Here is a 16,676-nt window from a genome sequence, read left to right on the forward strand (position 1 = left end):
ATTCTTCAGATTGATTGTCTAAAGTTTCTACAACTCTGTCCAGGCGAGTATTTGCAACATTTTGCTTCCCACTGGCAGAAGTGACATTTTGTTTGTCTCCCTTTTGATGTAGTGGGTGGATTAACTCTTATTTTCCACTCTTCTGGAATCTTTTCAGTTTTCCAGTTCTCAAAAATCAGTTGTAGATCATTTATAATCTTTGGCTCTAACAATTTCAGTAATTATATTGTAATGAGATCCTTCACCACTTCCTTTGTTATTTTCGAGTGATTTGATGGCTTCATGGATTTCTTGCTCTATTGGTGGGAAATCATCCTCCAGATTTTGTGGTATTACTGGAAATTCCAGTAACTGTTGGAACAGGACAGTTGAAGGGCCTCTCAAAAACTTTTGCGTTTATTCTGCAGTTTTCTTTGTTGTTTAATCCTACTTTGCCATTTTCATCTTTGCAATAAATACGTGGTACTTGACACCCTTTAAAAACCTGTTTCGAAGTTTGTTAAACATTTCTAGTATTATTTTTGGTAAAATTTTCTTGAAATTCCATAAGCTGAGTTTTTAAAGGCAGTTCTGATTTTTTTGGATTATTTTTTATGTTTCTTTTCTTTGATATCTGATTTCTTCTAATTTTTTAAAAAAGTCTCCATTTTCTTCATTTTTGAGCTCTGGTTTTATTCCTTCTTCACACTCTTCATTCCTCCAATTCTTCTTTTTGTACTTGGCCAGTACTAAAGTTTTCCCCTCATCCACATTAACTTACATTTTTCTACATTTAGAGTTAGCTGCCATTCATCACACCAACTAGAAATTTTGTCTAATTCATCTTGTATCCTTGTACAGTCACTCAACTTATACACCTTACCATAAATTACATCATCATCAGCAAATAACCACAGATTGTTGCCCACCCTGTCCACCAGATCATTTATGTGCATAGAGAATGATAGCCATCCTACTACAATTTTCCTGGACACTCCTGAAGATATCCTTGTCTGTGATGAATGCTTGCTGTGGAGGACAACATATTGGGTTCTATTAAGAAGTCTTCGAGCCACTATTGTGTGTGGGAACCTATTCCATATGCTCGGACCTTTGTTAAGTCTCCAATGGGGAAGCGTCTCAAATGCTTTGCACTTAATACTTTGGTAATTTGTTTGTGTTGGAACAGTTTCTTCTCTAAATTTTTGTGTATTTTCTGTTGTAATATTAGCTATAGTGGAGCTGTTTTAGACTACTTTCTTCATTGTATTGTGTGTTTTAGGTGGGAGAAAAATATTTCAATCTTACAGAGATAATGGTCTGAATCAAATTCTGAGTTTCTGATTACTTTGAAATCCATAATTTTATTGCTAGTCCTTTTAGATATGGCCTCATGATTCAGTTGAAATTATCCTATGTTTGGTGTTGGAGATATCTAAGTTTTGGCTTTTCTTGGTAGTTCGCAAGAAGGTGTGGACATAAGTTTTAACTAGAACATTTTACACACATTGATCAGTTTTCACCATTTTTGTTTGTTCTTAAGTCTGCTGGATTATTCACTTACAATATTCTTAAATTGCATTTCTTTCCCAAAATGCACATTGAAATCAGTGAGACATATTTTAAAGTTGTTCTTAGATACATTGGAGATTTCAGACTCTAAAAGATCCCAAAACTGATATAATTTCTGCAGAGTTCTTTTGTTGTCATCATTTATAGGTGCATGGCAGTTTATAAGAGTGTAGCTTTTATTCTTGTACTTTATTGTTGACATGCACATTCTTTCTGATTCCAACTTAAATTCTATTATATTGTCAATTTTTGTTTGTGTATCAACTACAGTCACATCTAAGAACCTCGTTTCCTGCACTGTTAAAATTTTTATATGGATCTTCTGTAGAGATAATTCCAATTCCATCCGTCTCCCTTTTTATTATTATATTATTTACGTATTTTATTATGAAAATAAATTGTTTTGTATATGTTTGCTTGTTATGCTTATATTAGATTGCATTCCTGTTTTTATTTTCAACTAACGGCACCTGAGAGAAATTATTACAGTAGTTAATTAAAATTGGTTTTACTTTGATAGAAAGTAGTGGGAAATAAATCCACAACTGTTGTCACAAATGACTCCTCGAAACTAGTGAAGTGTTCATGAGAGACGAGGATCTCTTCAGGAGTCCCCAGGAAAGTGTGGTAGGACTGCTATTGTTCTGTATATATATAAATGATCCAGTAGACAGGGTGGACAGCAATCTGTGACTGTTTGCTGATGGCGCTATAGTGTACAGTAAGGTATCTTAAGATGACTAACTGTTGGAGGATTCAAGATGAATTATACAAAATTCTCTGACCAACCACTGGAATTCTTCAAAGGAAAATTACAGAATCTGGGGGAAAAAATGGAACTCAGGCAATGTGGTACAAGATTTGCATCTTCGGAGAAGACACTGGTAGTGCCGTATAAGATATTGAAATAGATAGTGCATTCAAAAAAGCCTCACAGAGCAGGAGAAGCACTTGGGAAACCTTGGTTCATCAAATATATTGAAGTTATGTTATAGGGTAGGAAGCAAAAGAAAGTAAAAGAAATATTCCTATTGAGTAACATGTTAAAAGCTCAGACTGAACTAATGTTATTTGATCATTAAACAGACTCCCATACGGATGACATAGTTATAAGCATCCCTGGAATAGAGAAACAAGCATTGAAAACAAATAAAGCATTGAAAAGAAATAAGTTGCCAGCTTCAGATGGAATTCCAGTTCAGTTTTACAAATAGTACTCTACGGCATCGGTCCCATACCTAGCTTGCATCTATCGTGAATCTCTCGCTCAGTGCAAAGTAGCAAGTGACAGGAAAAAAGAACAGGCAACTCCTATATATAAGAAGGGCAAACACGTGGGCCTGCAAAATCTGTTTGCTGCTGAATCCTTTACCATATTCCCAGTTTGAATGTAATAAATTTTCTTGAGACCCAGATGCTTTTTTCCACGAATCAGAATGGTTTTAGAAAGGATTGCTCATGCAAAATTCAGCTTGCTCTTTTCTCACACGATATACCGTGAACTCGGGGTGAAGGGCAACTGGCAGATTCCATATATCTAGATTTCAGGAAAGCATTTTATGCGTTGCCCCATCGGAGACTGTTAACGAAGGTACGAGAATATGGAATAGGTTCTCAGATATAAAGAGTGGTTTGAAGATTTCTTAAGCAGTAGAACCCAGTGTGTTTTACTCCACAGCAAGTGTTCGTGAGAAACAAGGATATCTTCAGGAGTCCCCAGGAAAGTGTGGTAGGACTGCTGTCATTCTCTACGCATATAAATGATCTGGCGAACAGGGTGGCCAGCTATCTGTGGCTGTTTTGCTGACGATGCTAGTGTATAGTAAGGTGTCTTAAGTTGACTGACTGTCGGAGGATTCAGAATGAATTATACAAAATTTCTAGTCGGTTTGATGAATGGCAGCTAGCTCTAAATGTAGAAAAAAGTAAGTTCGTGCGGATAAGTAGGGGAAAAAAAACTGTAATTAGTAGCGTCCTGCTTGACACAGTCACGTCATTTAAATATCTTATGTTGCAAAGCAGTGGAACGAGCGTGTGAGGATTGTGGTAGGAAAGACGAATGGTCAACTTCAGTATATTGGGAGAATTTTGGGAAAGTGTGGTTCATCTGTAAAGGAATCTGTATGTAGGATGGTAGTGGGACCTATCCTTAAGTACTGATAGAGTGTTTGAGATCAGTACCAAGTCAGATTAAAGGAAGACACCAGAGCAATTCAGAGGCGGGCCGATAGGTTTGTTACCGGTAGGTTCGATCGACGTGCAAGTGTTACGGTGATGCTCCGGGAACTCAAAAAGGAGTCCCCGGAGGGAAAACGAAGTTGTTTTCAAAGAACATTGTTGAGAAAATTTCGAGAGTATTTGAAGCTGTCTGCAGAACACTTCTACTGCTGCCAACATACGTGTCACTTGAGGACCACAAAAATAAGATACAAGAAATTAGGGCTCATATGGAGTCACTCTGTTTGCAAGTGGAACAGGAAAGGAAATGGCTAGTAGTGGTACGGGGCACCTTCCACTTGCGGAGTATGGATGTAGATGTAACTCCACTGAAATCATCTAAATACCAAAGTAAATATCTCGAAATCAGCAATATTATTATTGGATATGGAAATTCATATCAGAAACAAATTAAATACAGCCTCAAACTAGGATCTGTGATAAAATTAATTGTAATTTATAAAATTTAACCAACAAGAATGAACATATTGTATTTCGGTTATTGTGATTTTATGTAATGTACCTAGTTGAAACCAAATCACTCAGTATTAGTTCAGTCTTTGGCTTATGCACTGAAACTGACTCCCACCATGCGACCTGTCTCCTTCACACAGAAGCTCGTTAGCCACTGAAAGGCAATATGCAGGGAAGATTATACCAACTGAGAGTAGAGGTTGAGTTGTTTCTAGTTGGATTGGGGGGGGGGGGGGGGGAGGACAAGGCTTACTAGTGCAGATTTCTGATGTGTCATCTCAGATGCATTTGGCTTACTTTGTGCATATTTTCAAACATTTGAGTAAATTGAACCTACAATAGCATGGTTCAGCAAACAGATATTAAGAAGCCATTGCAAATATATTTATTTTTGAAGACAAACTTCAAGCCTTTATTTGCAAGCTTCGAGTATGGATGGGTATGACTGGCTAAAACAATTATTCTGCTTTCACAAAATTAAAAGCTCTCATTTATAATAAAAGTGTGACAAGATTAGGGCAAATATACAAGAAAATATCAAGAGTCATTTGCAAATGTTGGCTTGTGAATTCAGTCATTACTTTCCAGAATTTTGGAAAACATAAGTTAAAGTTAATCAAAAATTATTTACAAACCGTCTGGCAGTAATGCTAGAGAAGTTGTAGAAGAAATCTAGGAAGAGCTCATTGAATTCCAAGATGATAGAATCTCTAAGGATGCATTTGAACCTGATTGTCTAGAGCAGTTTTGGAGTACAAGGCAGTTTTATACACTAAAATTCGAGAAATTGCCTAGCTCTGTCTTATATTTTCTCCACAAATTATTTATGGGAACAAGGGTTTTCCACTTTGCTGCTAATTAGAAACAGAACCAAGAATCAACTGAAAGTAAGTGACGGTATGAGTGCAGCTTTGAACAGTAATATTAGCCTCAGGATTACTGAACTTGGTACAGTAGACACAAGTCCAAAAATCACATTGATGTAAACCAAATTTAATTTTCTACTAAAAAATTTGTTTGTCTATTGATATCATACTCTTAATGCATGTTACTTTTGCATTTAACAAATATGTAAAAGTTTTGATTAAAGTTTATTTTTAGATTGTGCAATTTATTTTTTATTTTCCTTGGACACTTTTGTTCTCTGTTAACAACAAAGATATCAAAGTGGTCCCTGATCAAAAAATAAATAAATAAATAAAAAATATGAACCACAGCACTATTGTGATGATTTGTAGTCAGCGTTCCTCAGTTGATATGACAGGTTTTGTGCTGTAATGCAATGATAACTTGTGGCTGCAAGTATGATGAAACTATTGAAATATTTGCTGTTAGCCAACCTATATGGGATGGCTCTGGCTTTTGAAAAATGTAATAATATAATGATAATTAATTCCATCTTGTTCTAGCATAGAGGTGAAGATTATCAAAAGCTGATTATTTAAAATGATTAGGTTACTGAATTATGGCAAGGTGAAGCAATTCCCAACGGCTCAACCAATTTCGATATTCATTAACACATTGATGGTGTCTGTGGCAGTTTGGACTCCAGGTGTTCTTGTGGACTTAAAAAGCTCCTTCACAGGGCAGATTATCTACTTGATGCTTGCAAGTATACTCAGATTATGAATAATGTTAGTAGACCATCAGTGTGACAACTGTATCTTGAGGAATTTGACTGTTTCCAGCATGATGGGTGCTTGGGTTGTTTACAGATATCAGCACCATTGAAAGTGTGTGGGTAGAGGCAAAGTGAACCATGTGAGAAAATTGGATTGACCCTGAGCTGAGAACCCATGATGATCTTTGAAACATTGCCGTATATCTGCTTGGGAGGAGGCGGCACAAAATGAGACATTTATTGCTCACTTCATAGAACTCTTCCCTCACAAGATGCATTTGCTTACTGAAGTGGGACATTAAATGGTAAATAAATTACTGAGAAAAATGGAAGATCGAATATGCTTATTAAGAACTATGAGTTTTGTTAATTTTTTGTTTTCTAGAGACGAAACAAATTAATGTAGAAAAACAAAAAATATTGCCAAAAGTTGAATTTGATCGAAATCTTGTTGGTATGCAGTTGCTTATCAGTTTGTTGACTGTGCCAACGAACAAAGAAGGAATGTGGTATTCAGGCATTTCTTACTCTTGTTCCACCTTTTACACCACTTCACAACATTGAATGCATTTTCCACACTGGAATCCCAGGAGCAAATTTTCTCATATTTCTTTACAGGGAGTGTTCTTTGGCCTGAGTGTCAATAAGTTGCAACTTGCTCATTTACACTAGCAGTTTACAAGTGCTCTTTACTTTTATGAACAGTGCCTTATCCTCTGTAATATGATTGGCTCCTGTGTAACCTACTGGGCAGTTCAAATTTCAGCCACTACCACTTTTTGTGATGTCAGATGTTGATAATTTATTAAATGTGTTCAGAATTCCAACACTTTTAAAAATTTAAATAATTAGTCATTTTTTCAGTGTACAAAGTGGAAACTATAACTTAAGTTTTATACCCCATCTCTCATTTGTTGAATTCAAGTTTCACACACACACACACACACACACACACACACACACAGAGAGACAGACAGACAGATGCGCACGCACGCACACACTTTTGCCCCTACTAAATGGTGCCAGCCTGATGAAAGTGCCAGTGCTGCATTTCGTTAGGTGGTCTAGTGGGTTGTGTTGGGGATACTGTCGGGTAGGGTGGATAGAGGGAGAGAGAGGAGGGAGGTGGGGAGAAGGATTGGGGTTGGTTGGCAGTGGCTTGGTGGGAAGCAGCTGGTATGCCATCTAGGAGTCTGGGAGAGAAGAGTGGCAGGTACAAGGGCTAGGCATATGTCTCACGGTTGACGGAGCAATTGGGGAGCAGGGCACACTGAAGGTGATGTGGGAACATGAATTGGGAGGGGGTGACTGGATGGAGGGTGGAGAAACTGTTGGGTAGTGTGTAGGGACAGTGGATTACCAGAGATCAAAGCCAAAATGATAATGGGAACAGTGGATGCATTGTGAGAATAACTCCCATTTGCCTTGCAGAGAGGCTAGTGGTAGAGGAAAGGATGCAGATGACCTGGGTTGTGAAGCAGTCATTGAAATTGAGCATGTTGTGCTCAGCTGCATGCTGTGCCACCAGGTAGTCAACTTTGTTGTTAGCAACAGTTTGGCAGTGGTCAGTGGTCATTCATCCTAGTGGACAGCTTGTTGGTAGTCATACTGATAAAACAGATGTGAAGCAGAGTTGGTGTGAAGGGCTTCACAGACAGGCACTACCCCCCAAACCCCCAAACTTAGTCCACTGACACATTTTCTGTGACATATCCTCACACACTTCCAGTACTCCCACCACCCGTAAGGCTCAGCAACAAAGGAGTGTTCCCCTTTTTGCCCAATATCACCCTGGACTGGAACAGCTGAATTGTTTTTTTCACCATGGCTATGATTATCTGTCATTGTGCCCTGAAATAAGGAATATTCTACACAAGATCCATTGCCCACCGAGCCTACACAACATCCTAATCCATCTCTGTTACTCCCACTCCTAACCCATTGCCATGGGAATCTTATTCTTATGATAGACTGAGGTACAAGACCTACCCAATCCACCCACCTAGCACCTTGTACTCCAGTCCTGACAGATGTATTGTACCCCCTCAGAGGCTGAGCCATGTGTGAAAGCAATCATGTCGTACACCAACTCTGCTGCAATCACTGCACAGCTTTTTATGTCAGCTGCCCACTAGGATGAATGGCCACTGCTGAGAACAAAGTTTTGATCACTTGGTAGCACTACATGCAACTCGACACAACATGCTCAATATCAATGGCTGCTTCACAGCCCAGGCCATGTGGATCATTCCCTTGAGCACCGGCTTCTCCTTACTACACAAATGGAAGTTATCCTTACAAGAAATGCTCTGGTCCAGTAATTGTCCTGGCCTCAATCTCTGGTAACCTACTGTCTGACACCCTCTATCCAACAGTTTCCCTTCTTCCATCTTATCACCCCTCCCAATCACATCCCCAAGTCACCTCCAGCATGTGCTGCTCCCAACTGTCTCTGACAACCATGCATCTTTTGCATAGCCCATGTATCTGCCACTCCTCTTTCCTGCATTCCTAACCAGCAAACCGACTGCCTTCCTCTGAGCCACTGCCACTGTCCTCTAGCTCAAAAAAGAATCGTCCTGAAAGCTACCAAATGTTCTTTCTTTTGTGAGGCCACTCAGACCCAGGGTAAGAGGGTCCAGGGTCCTACCTGTAGTGATAACGGGGGGAAGGCGGAGGGGTGTCAGAGCGGGTAAGAGGCCACAGCACTGTGCCACCATCAGTCCAGATATGTTAAAGACCATTTGAGAAGTAAAGAGAGACGAAGAGGGAAAGAAATCAATACTGCAATTCTGAATTATAGGTGAGAAAATGAGAAATTATGGAGGTAAACAATATTGAAAAAGTAAACTCAATAAAGATAACAAAAGGAGACATATTACAATGACAAGAGTGAGATTTGTATTTTTTAAGGCTTTGAGATTAATTTTTTAAACTACTACAGATTAATGCTGAGATAGTTTCCTGAAAGAGATGATGGCCAGTTTCCTGTAGCACAATAGTGAAATTAAGACACTGGACTTGCATTCAGCTTTTCCAAGGTTTTCGCAAATAATTTAAGGTGAATGCTAGGCTGGATTCTGTGAATAGGCCTTTGGCCACACACTGCTTATTTGTTCTTAGACTGGGCTAACACTCCATCTTATCACTTCACACACTCCATCTTATCACTTCACTCTTGACAAGATATTAAACTATAACTTCTGTTCCTGTTAATCCCCATGATTCCTCAGCTGATGAAATTAGCTGTTTATAATGAATATTATTTAATGTAATATTAGAACCTTCCTGTGACCCTCTGCTGTTTTCTCTATTTCTGATTACTGCATAATGCATCAAAAATTTATATTGAAGCTTCCAGTAACTATAATTGTCATAATACATTCAATTTCTTGAGGTTTCTGAGGAATGGGTGCATGTCTGTGTTCTTGCTTGAGCATCTACGCTGATATATAGCATAAGCTCATATCAGTAGGCTTCTCAATTCACATAACTTGCCAGATTTATGGGAAACAGATGAATTAAACTGTTCGAGGGACCCATCTCTATAAACAGAATGAAAGCCATAAGTATTTTCGTTGAACACATGTACATTATTACTGTCTTAACTATCTAAATATTGCTCTCTTTCAGCTGACAATGGATCCAAAGCATTTGGAAGAAAATTTTGCTGCACTTCTGCAAGATGTTCACGCTGCACGAACTCGCAAAAAAGCAAATTTTATTACAAGGACTCTTCTTACCAGTCCCCCATCTCGAGAACGGTTTAAGATTGATCATGGACTATATGTTGAAGTCTTCAGGGACGTCAGAGAAGAAGAATCAGAAGCTAAAATAGAAGATGAGTTTGAAGAAGCTGATGTGAAACAAAGCACTGCTACAGGATGATGTGTATACTGTTGTTTGTCAGTAAGATAAACAATTTTTTTGTCTTATGGAAAACAGTGTACAGAGTTTCTCGAAGATAATTCGCCCTTTAATTCTGATATCATTTCAGAATTTCTGAACTGGCCAAATTTTTCAATTATGATTTTTGTAATTTATTTTTCCCATTTTTTTCAACATGTTAACTAAATTACATTAGTCATAGAAAATAACCTGTTTTTGAAAACATAATGTAATTGGATAGATAAAAAATATGCTCACCAAGAGGTAGGAGAAAAATCATATAACAATATAACAATAACAATCCTCATATCATTATTTCTACTACTTCCCAGAAAACAGTGACCCTGTTATTTTGAACATGGAGAATGGTGCCAGGATGTTTGTCAAATGGAAAAGCATTATCAACGCAAATGAAGTACCCCAATATTGTCTGACTACCGGTGGTCCTATTAAATATTCCTGGGGAAGTGACACACTTTACAACAACACTTTCAAATGCAAACAGAAGAAAGAAAAATCTGTCAGTAAACAAAGGAATCAAGTAAATGAGTAACTTAATACTAAAGAAAAGTAAAGAATGATACCTAAAAATATATTCTTCCAAATTTCCAGCAATACTGTGCCTGAGGAACACCACTTTGTAAGGACTGGCAATAATCAAACAAAATTGAATATTCAATTTTATCCAGGAAGAAGTCCAAATAATCATTCAAAAAAAGTAATAGAAATGACTTTTTTACATTCTGTAAGGTGGTAAGATATCAGTATTTCTTGTACAATATCATGATAGTTCTTTGCCCTATTGTTACCTAAACAGACATGCTCTTCTTTCAACATCACTCAATAAATCAAGGAAATGCTCATCAAACATCAATTTGCTAATTTGTGAACCTACAAATATCTCTTCTCTGCATCACTGATCATAGGAAGTACATGAATCCTCATGAAGTTTTGTCCTTAAAGTTTTTGATGAGAATCAGCATCAACAAGAGCATTGTTCACGACATTGTTTTGCTTGGGCAGTAGTACATTCCAAGCAATCCGTATTCCCCATAATAGTGGCTTTTTTCTGTCTTTGCTGTCCCATTCACATCGAAAGTAACAAGTGTTTTGTGTAGCTGAGCTGCATGCTGCTGCCTTCATCACATTGACTGCCGTGCTATCGGAACAGAAGGAAACTGTGCAGAAGTACTGCTTTCAGACTTATTTTACTGGAATCTATCAACAAGTGCAACTCATGGCCACATGTCACCATAACATATCATTACAAAAAATTGTCACATTTCTTGGGGAAACATTCAGAAAAAATACCACAGTTTGCATGATAAAAACTCACTTTTGCATTTGAAGATGATGATTCTGTCCTTTCAGTTGCGAAACTAAAACTCAACCTGTTGCTTCTACAAATTAAAATCGAGAACAAGATTGTTGAGACAGAAAGTGTCATTCATGCGATTCACAGTGGCCCTGAAATGATTGGTTGGCAGGCTTATCTCCTTTGCTGTCTTCTGCATGTTTGTCGCTGTTATTGTTGTAGTTAGGATAATGCACAGTTTTCTGTGTTCTCGAGTTGATCAGATCTGTTTTTGTCAGACAAAAAATAGCAGTTCATCGTGTAGTTGATTTGCTCCCTCCAAATCGTGGGAACAGCAAAGAACATGTGACCTAATCCTTTTAACCTGCCTGCCAGGAGTGTAATACATAATGAACAGCGTATAAAGAATACCAGGAAAGTTTTGCAATATGATGCGATGGCTACTGTGTTCTGAGAATATTTCATACTTGTGTAGTAGCTGCTGTGCCAAGTCTGTGGGCACAGTAATTCACTAGCAGGGTTTGTGACCATGATCCCATAGCAAGTACTTCAAAGTGAGATTCGGGCAGTTTTGTGGTACCGCATGGTGCATGCTTTAAACATAGACCAGTGCTTTGAAGAAATGACTCTTGCACTCGGCTATGTGTATCGACATTGTGTAACTGTATTCAGGTGGTACAGAGAATTCCAAAGAGGAAATTTCACTCTGGACGATGCTGAGAGGACGCACTGATACTGTGAAGAAAGACTGCCGAGTAACCTATAAGCATATAGAAGATATCTGAGGGCTAAATGCTCCAGCAGTTTGTTTGAATCTGCAAATAAAGAAATTCATTGTCTCTCGGTGCCGCATAGGCTGATGGAAGAACAGATGACACGATGTGTGACTTTGTGCTGGGAGATGATGAAGTTTTCTAAGGGATGAAGTCATTATGTGGATAATATTGTGACAGGTGATGAGACTTGGCTGAACCATTACGACATGCCGAGAGACTGGAAACAAAGTTTTATTCTTTGAAGGTAATGACACACATTTAGCTGTCTAAAAATCCCAATCAGTAAAGAAGAAAATGATAGCTTTTTTCCCCAAATTGAGTGGAATTGTGGACATTGTTATTTTGGACACGCACAGGACGGTCACAGCTAAGTGGACTGAGTGGGGTGGCGCAGTGGTTAGACACTGGGCTCGCCTTCGGGAGGACGACGGTTCAATCCCATGTCCGGCCATCCTGATTTAGGTTTTCCGTGATTTCCCTAAATGACTCCAGGCAAATGCCGGGATGGTTCCTCTGAAAGGGCACGGCCGACTTCCTTCCCAATCCTTCCCTAATCCGATGAGACCGATGACCACGCTGTCTGGTCTCCTTCCCCAAACCAACCAACCAACAGCTAAGTGGTACACTGAACAGTGCCTGCCCAAAATCATCCAGTCTTTGAGGAACCTCTGACCGAAGTCGAGAAGGCCACTCGGTTCCTTCATCACGACAACACTCCATCTCACACGTCAAAGCGTGCACCAAATATTTGCGAGGTACGGGACTGAAACTTCTCGAACACCCTCCTTATAGTCCAGATCTTGCTCCTTGTGGCTTTGCACTGTTTCTGCATGTGAAAATGAAGCTGAAAGTAGTGCAGTTTCCAAGTGATGATGACCTGAGAGCTTGGCACGAGTGTGCCTTACTCCCTACAGAAACTTGGGGGAAGGGGTTTAGGGATGGTGAGGTGTACTCAGTGTGGTGGAAATTACTTCAAAAAAGTTAAATAAACAAAACTGTACTGCAAAATTTTCCTAATACCCTTTGTGTGTAGGTATGCCAATTCTTGAGCCGGCCACCAACCTTACACTTGAAATAAAGTTCGTAGCACTTATATACAAGAAGACAAATTTTCGTATTTGTGATTTCAAAGTTAACTCTCCAGAGATGTAACAAAAATGATTTGTGCTATTTACACAGGTATGAGAGATTTCTTCTTCTGAAGTAATACTGAACACAAATCTTCATGAACTCTGAAAACAGGCAGTCACTTCCAACAACAACAAAACTCACAATGCGGAGTTGCAAGATAAGCTACAGAAGAAGAAGCGATGTGCAGTGTTTTCAAGGATTTCAATAGATAGGGCTAGCGTGTTGCAAGAAAACTGAGACCGATAGCCAACATCTGATTTCATTCTTCAATTCAGCACCCACATCAAAAAATAATACCTTTCACACTAATTATAACATAATTCTTGTTGGTAAATGTAATTTTTAAGTAAAACCTGCATCTCTAGGAGGGATGTTGCATGGTCATGCAGCCCAAATGTTCTATATTTCGAATACATACATAACATGAAGAAACTGATATTCTATAATCTTTTTATTATTTAATCTTAAATCCAGTCTCTGTGAGACTTGACATTCCTGTTATTCATGGAAGATACAATAATAACAATATCTGTACAAATAATCAGTTGTATGGAAAAGATAAACTTTTGCACATAAATGATGTCGTTAAAAATGAAACAGATGTATTTATTAAAATAAGAGGTTCCGTTTATTATGAAACATTATATAGTTCAATCAAAGTCTGTCATAATCACTAAATACTTTCAGATTAAAGGAGACCACTCACCAAAAAGCAGAAGCATTGAATTGTCGATAGGCACAAACAAAAGTCTTTTGTGTGTGCCTATCAATAACTCAACACTTCTGCTTTCAAGTTAGTGGTCTCTTTAATCCAAAAGTATTTACTTTCTACAAGAACTTTCCACCACACATAATCACTAAATATTATTGTGATGTTTCACTTCTTCAAATTCATACCTTCCACATAGCAGAGTTTTGCACTAATAAGAAGGTAATGTTTTAAATAGAGATTAGTTGTGTAAATATTCTGAGAAATCTCCATGTCAATGAAAATCATTGTCACTGTTTTGAAATCCGTGGAGGAAACATTAATATTCCAGTAGGTGACTGAAACGTTGCATCAAATTCATTTTTAGTGCTTCCTGCCATAGACACTTCCATATGGTCATTGTAATTAAGGAATGATTGTATTTTGTCAGTTATTTATATGTGATAGCTGTTGTTCCACTCATGAACAACAGACCTTATCAAAGTGAGCTGGCTTGTGTGCATCTATGATACATGTCACCGTACTACACAACCACCATAACAGATAGTATCTATGGGGAGACTAAACGAACATGTGGTTCCTTAGGAGGCGCAGCACCCTTTTCAGTAGATGCAGGGGGAATAAATAGTCTGGATGATTGATCTGGCCATGTAACATTTGCTATACTGTCTTGCTATGTCAGTACTGCAAGTATCTAAGAGTAAGTGGAAACAACCCCTTTATGTTTCCTCGGGACATGCAGCGCTACAGCGTGGGTCAATTATGTGGCACCCATTCAGATATCACAATGGATATTACTCAGGATGATGTCGTCTTTAGACGAGACGGACCTGGAATTCTGTGAGTCAGTGTGAACAAATAGATCCCTTAATTAGGCAGTTAGATTTTAAAAAATTGGAAAAAATATGGATAATTTGAAATTACACATGGTAGATGGTGGTAGGAGAAGTAGGACTTGTGATCAGGTGAGCGCGAGGCTATTATTACAAAGTCAAATAGAGACAATGCAGGAGTAGGCATAGTAATAAACCATACCGTGTGTGTGTGTGTGTGTGTGTGTGTGTGTGTGTGTGTGTGTGTGTGTCTGTGTCTGTGTCTGTGTCTGTGTCTGTCTCTGTCTCTGTCTTACACATCTCCTCCGAAACCACTGGATCAATTTCAACCAAACTTTGTATGCTTACCTTTTATTGTCTGAAAGAAGTAATGTAGGTGTAAGAACCACCTGCCATCCATAGGAGGGGCAGGGGGCAAAGATGGCTGCTTTGGAGGCCTGACATGTTGTATAGGTATTAGCGGAATGTGTTCCAGACGATATACGAGAGACAGGCATGGCTGAGTAGAGAGGGCAGAGGAGGAGACGGACAAAGAGAGGGGGAGGGGGAGGATGTGATCTAGATGTAAATCTATGTCTAATGCGTACTTCACAAGCCACCCTGTGGTATATAGTGGATAGAATTATCTACAAGGGTCACTCCAAAAGAAATGCACACTATTTTTCTAAAAATACAATTTTCATTCTGCATGTGTGAAAGTTTTACAGTGTGTAGATACATCCTTACCGCTTGTTTTCAAACTTAGTTCAACCTCTTCCTGTGAGTGGCGCCATCACAGAATGTCTCGAAGATGGCTGCTACACTTGACATTCATCAGAAGCAACGTGCTGTCATAGAATTCCTATGCTCTGAAAACGAGACAGTGGGAAACATCCACAAGAGGTTGAAAAAGGTGTATGGAGATGCTGCTGTCGATCACATCACAGTACAGTTAATCGGTGGGCAAGCAGGTTACATGATGAAAGCGGGCATGGAGATATTAAGGATTGTCCTCGCAGCGACAGGCCTCGTACTGCACACACTCCAGACAATGTGCAGAGAGTTAACGAATTGGTGACTGCTGACAGACGCATCACAGTGAACGAATTGTGACGCTACGTTGGAATAGGGGAAGGAAGTGTTTGCAGAATACCGAAAGTGTTGGCGTTAAAACAGGTTTGTGCCAGGTGGGTTCCCAGGATGTTGACAGTGGCTCACAAAGAAACAAGAAAAACTGTATGCAGCGAACTTTTGGAATAGTACGAGAATGGCGGAGATGAATTTCTTAGAAGAATTGTGACAGGTGATGAAATATGGCTCTATCGTTTTTCACCAGAAATGAAGAGGCAATCAGTGGAGTGGCATCATGCGAATTCACCCAAGAAAGAAAAATTCAAAACCACATCATCTGCTGGAAAAGTTATGGCTATGGTGTTTTTAGATTCTGAAGGATTCATGCTTGTGGACATCATACCACATGGAACCACATAAATTCTGATGCATACGTGATGACAATGAAGAAACTTCAAGCTCGACTGAGTCGTGTTCAACCACATCGGCAAAAGCAGGATGTTTCGTTGTTGCATGACAATGCACGGCCACATGTCGGTCAAAAAACCATGGAAGCGATCACAAAACTTGGATGGACGACACTGAAACACACGCCTTACACTCCTGACCTGGCTCCATGTGACTATCATCTCTTTGGGAAACTGAAAGACTCTCTTCATGGAACAAGGTTTGAAGATGATGACTCCCTTGTGCAGGCTGCCAAATAGTGGCTCCAACAGGTTGCTCCAGAATTTTACCATGCGGGTATATAGGTCCTGGTTCCAAGATGGCGTAAGGTAGTCAAGAGTGATGGAAGTTATGTGGAGAAAAGGAAATATTGTTCCTAAAGGATGTATCTACACACTGTAAAACTTTCAAACATGTAGAGTAAAAGATGGATTTAAAAAAAAAAAAGTGTACATTTCTTTTGGAGTGACCCTCATATCACTGCTAGTCATTACCTTCCCTATTCCACTCGCAAATGAAGCAAGGGGAAAACAACTGCCTGTACACCTTCATATCCACCTTAATTTCTCATATCTTGTCTTTGTGGTCCTTACACAAAATGTACATTAGCAGGAGTAGAATCCTTACGCAATCAGCTTCAAATGCTGGTTCTCTAAATTTTCTC

At 38.9% G+C, this 16,676-nt stretch overlaps 1 protein-coding gene across 1 annotated transcript in view; it reads left to right on the forward strand.

Moving 5' to 3' along the window:
* LOC126092550 (39S ribosomal protein L1, mitochondrial) overlaps positions 1-9,893 on the forward strand; it is a 66,565-nt gene extending 56,672 nt beyond the window's left edge. Inside the window, exon 7 of the mRNA XM_049908208.1 lies at positions 9,497-9,893. Within this exon, the coding sequence (XP_049764165.1) occupies positions 9,497-9,751 (255 nt within the window). The 3' untranslated portion in view covers positions 9,752-9,893. The remainder of the gene's footprint in view (positions 1-9,496) is intronic.
* Positions 9,894-16,676: the final 6,783 nt, after the last annotated feature.

Source organism: Schistocerca cancellata, chromosome 7 (genome assembly GCF_023864275.1).
Source record: "Schistocerca cancellata isolate TAMUIC-IGC-003103 chromosome 7, iqSchCanc2.1, whole genome shotgun sequence".
NCBI lineage: Eukaryota > Metazoa > Arthropoda > Insecta > Orthoptera > Acrididae > Schistocerca > Schistocerca cancellata.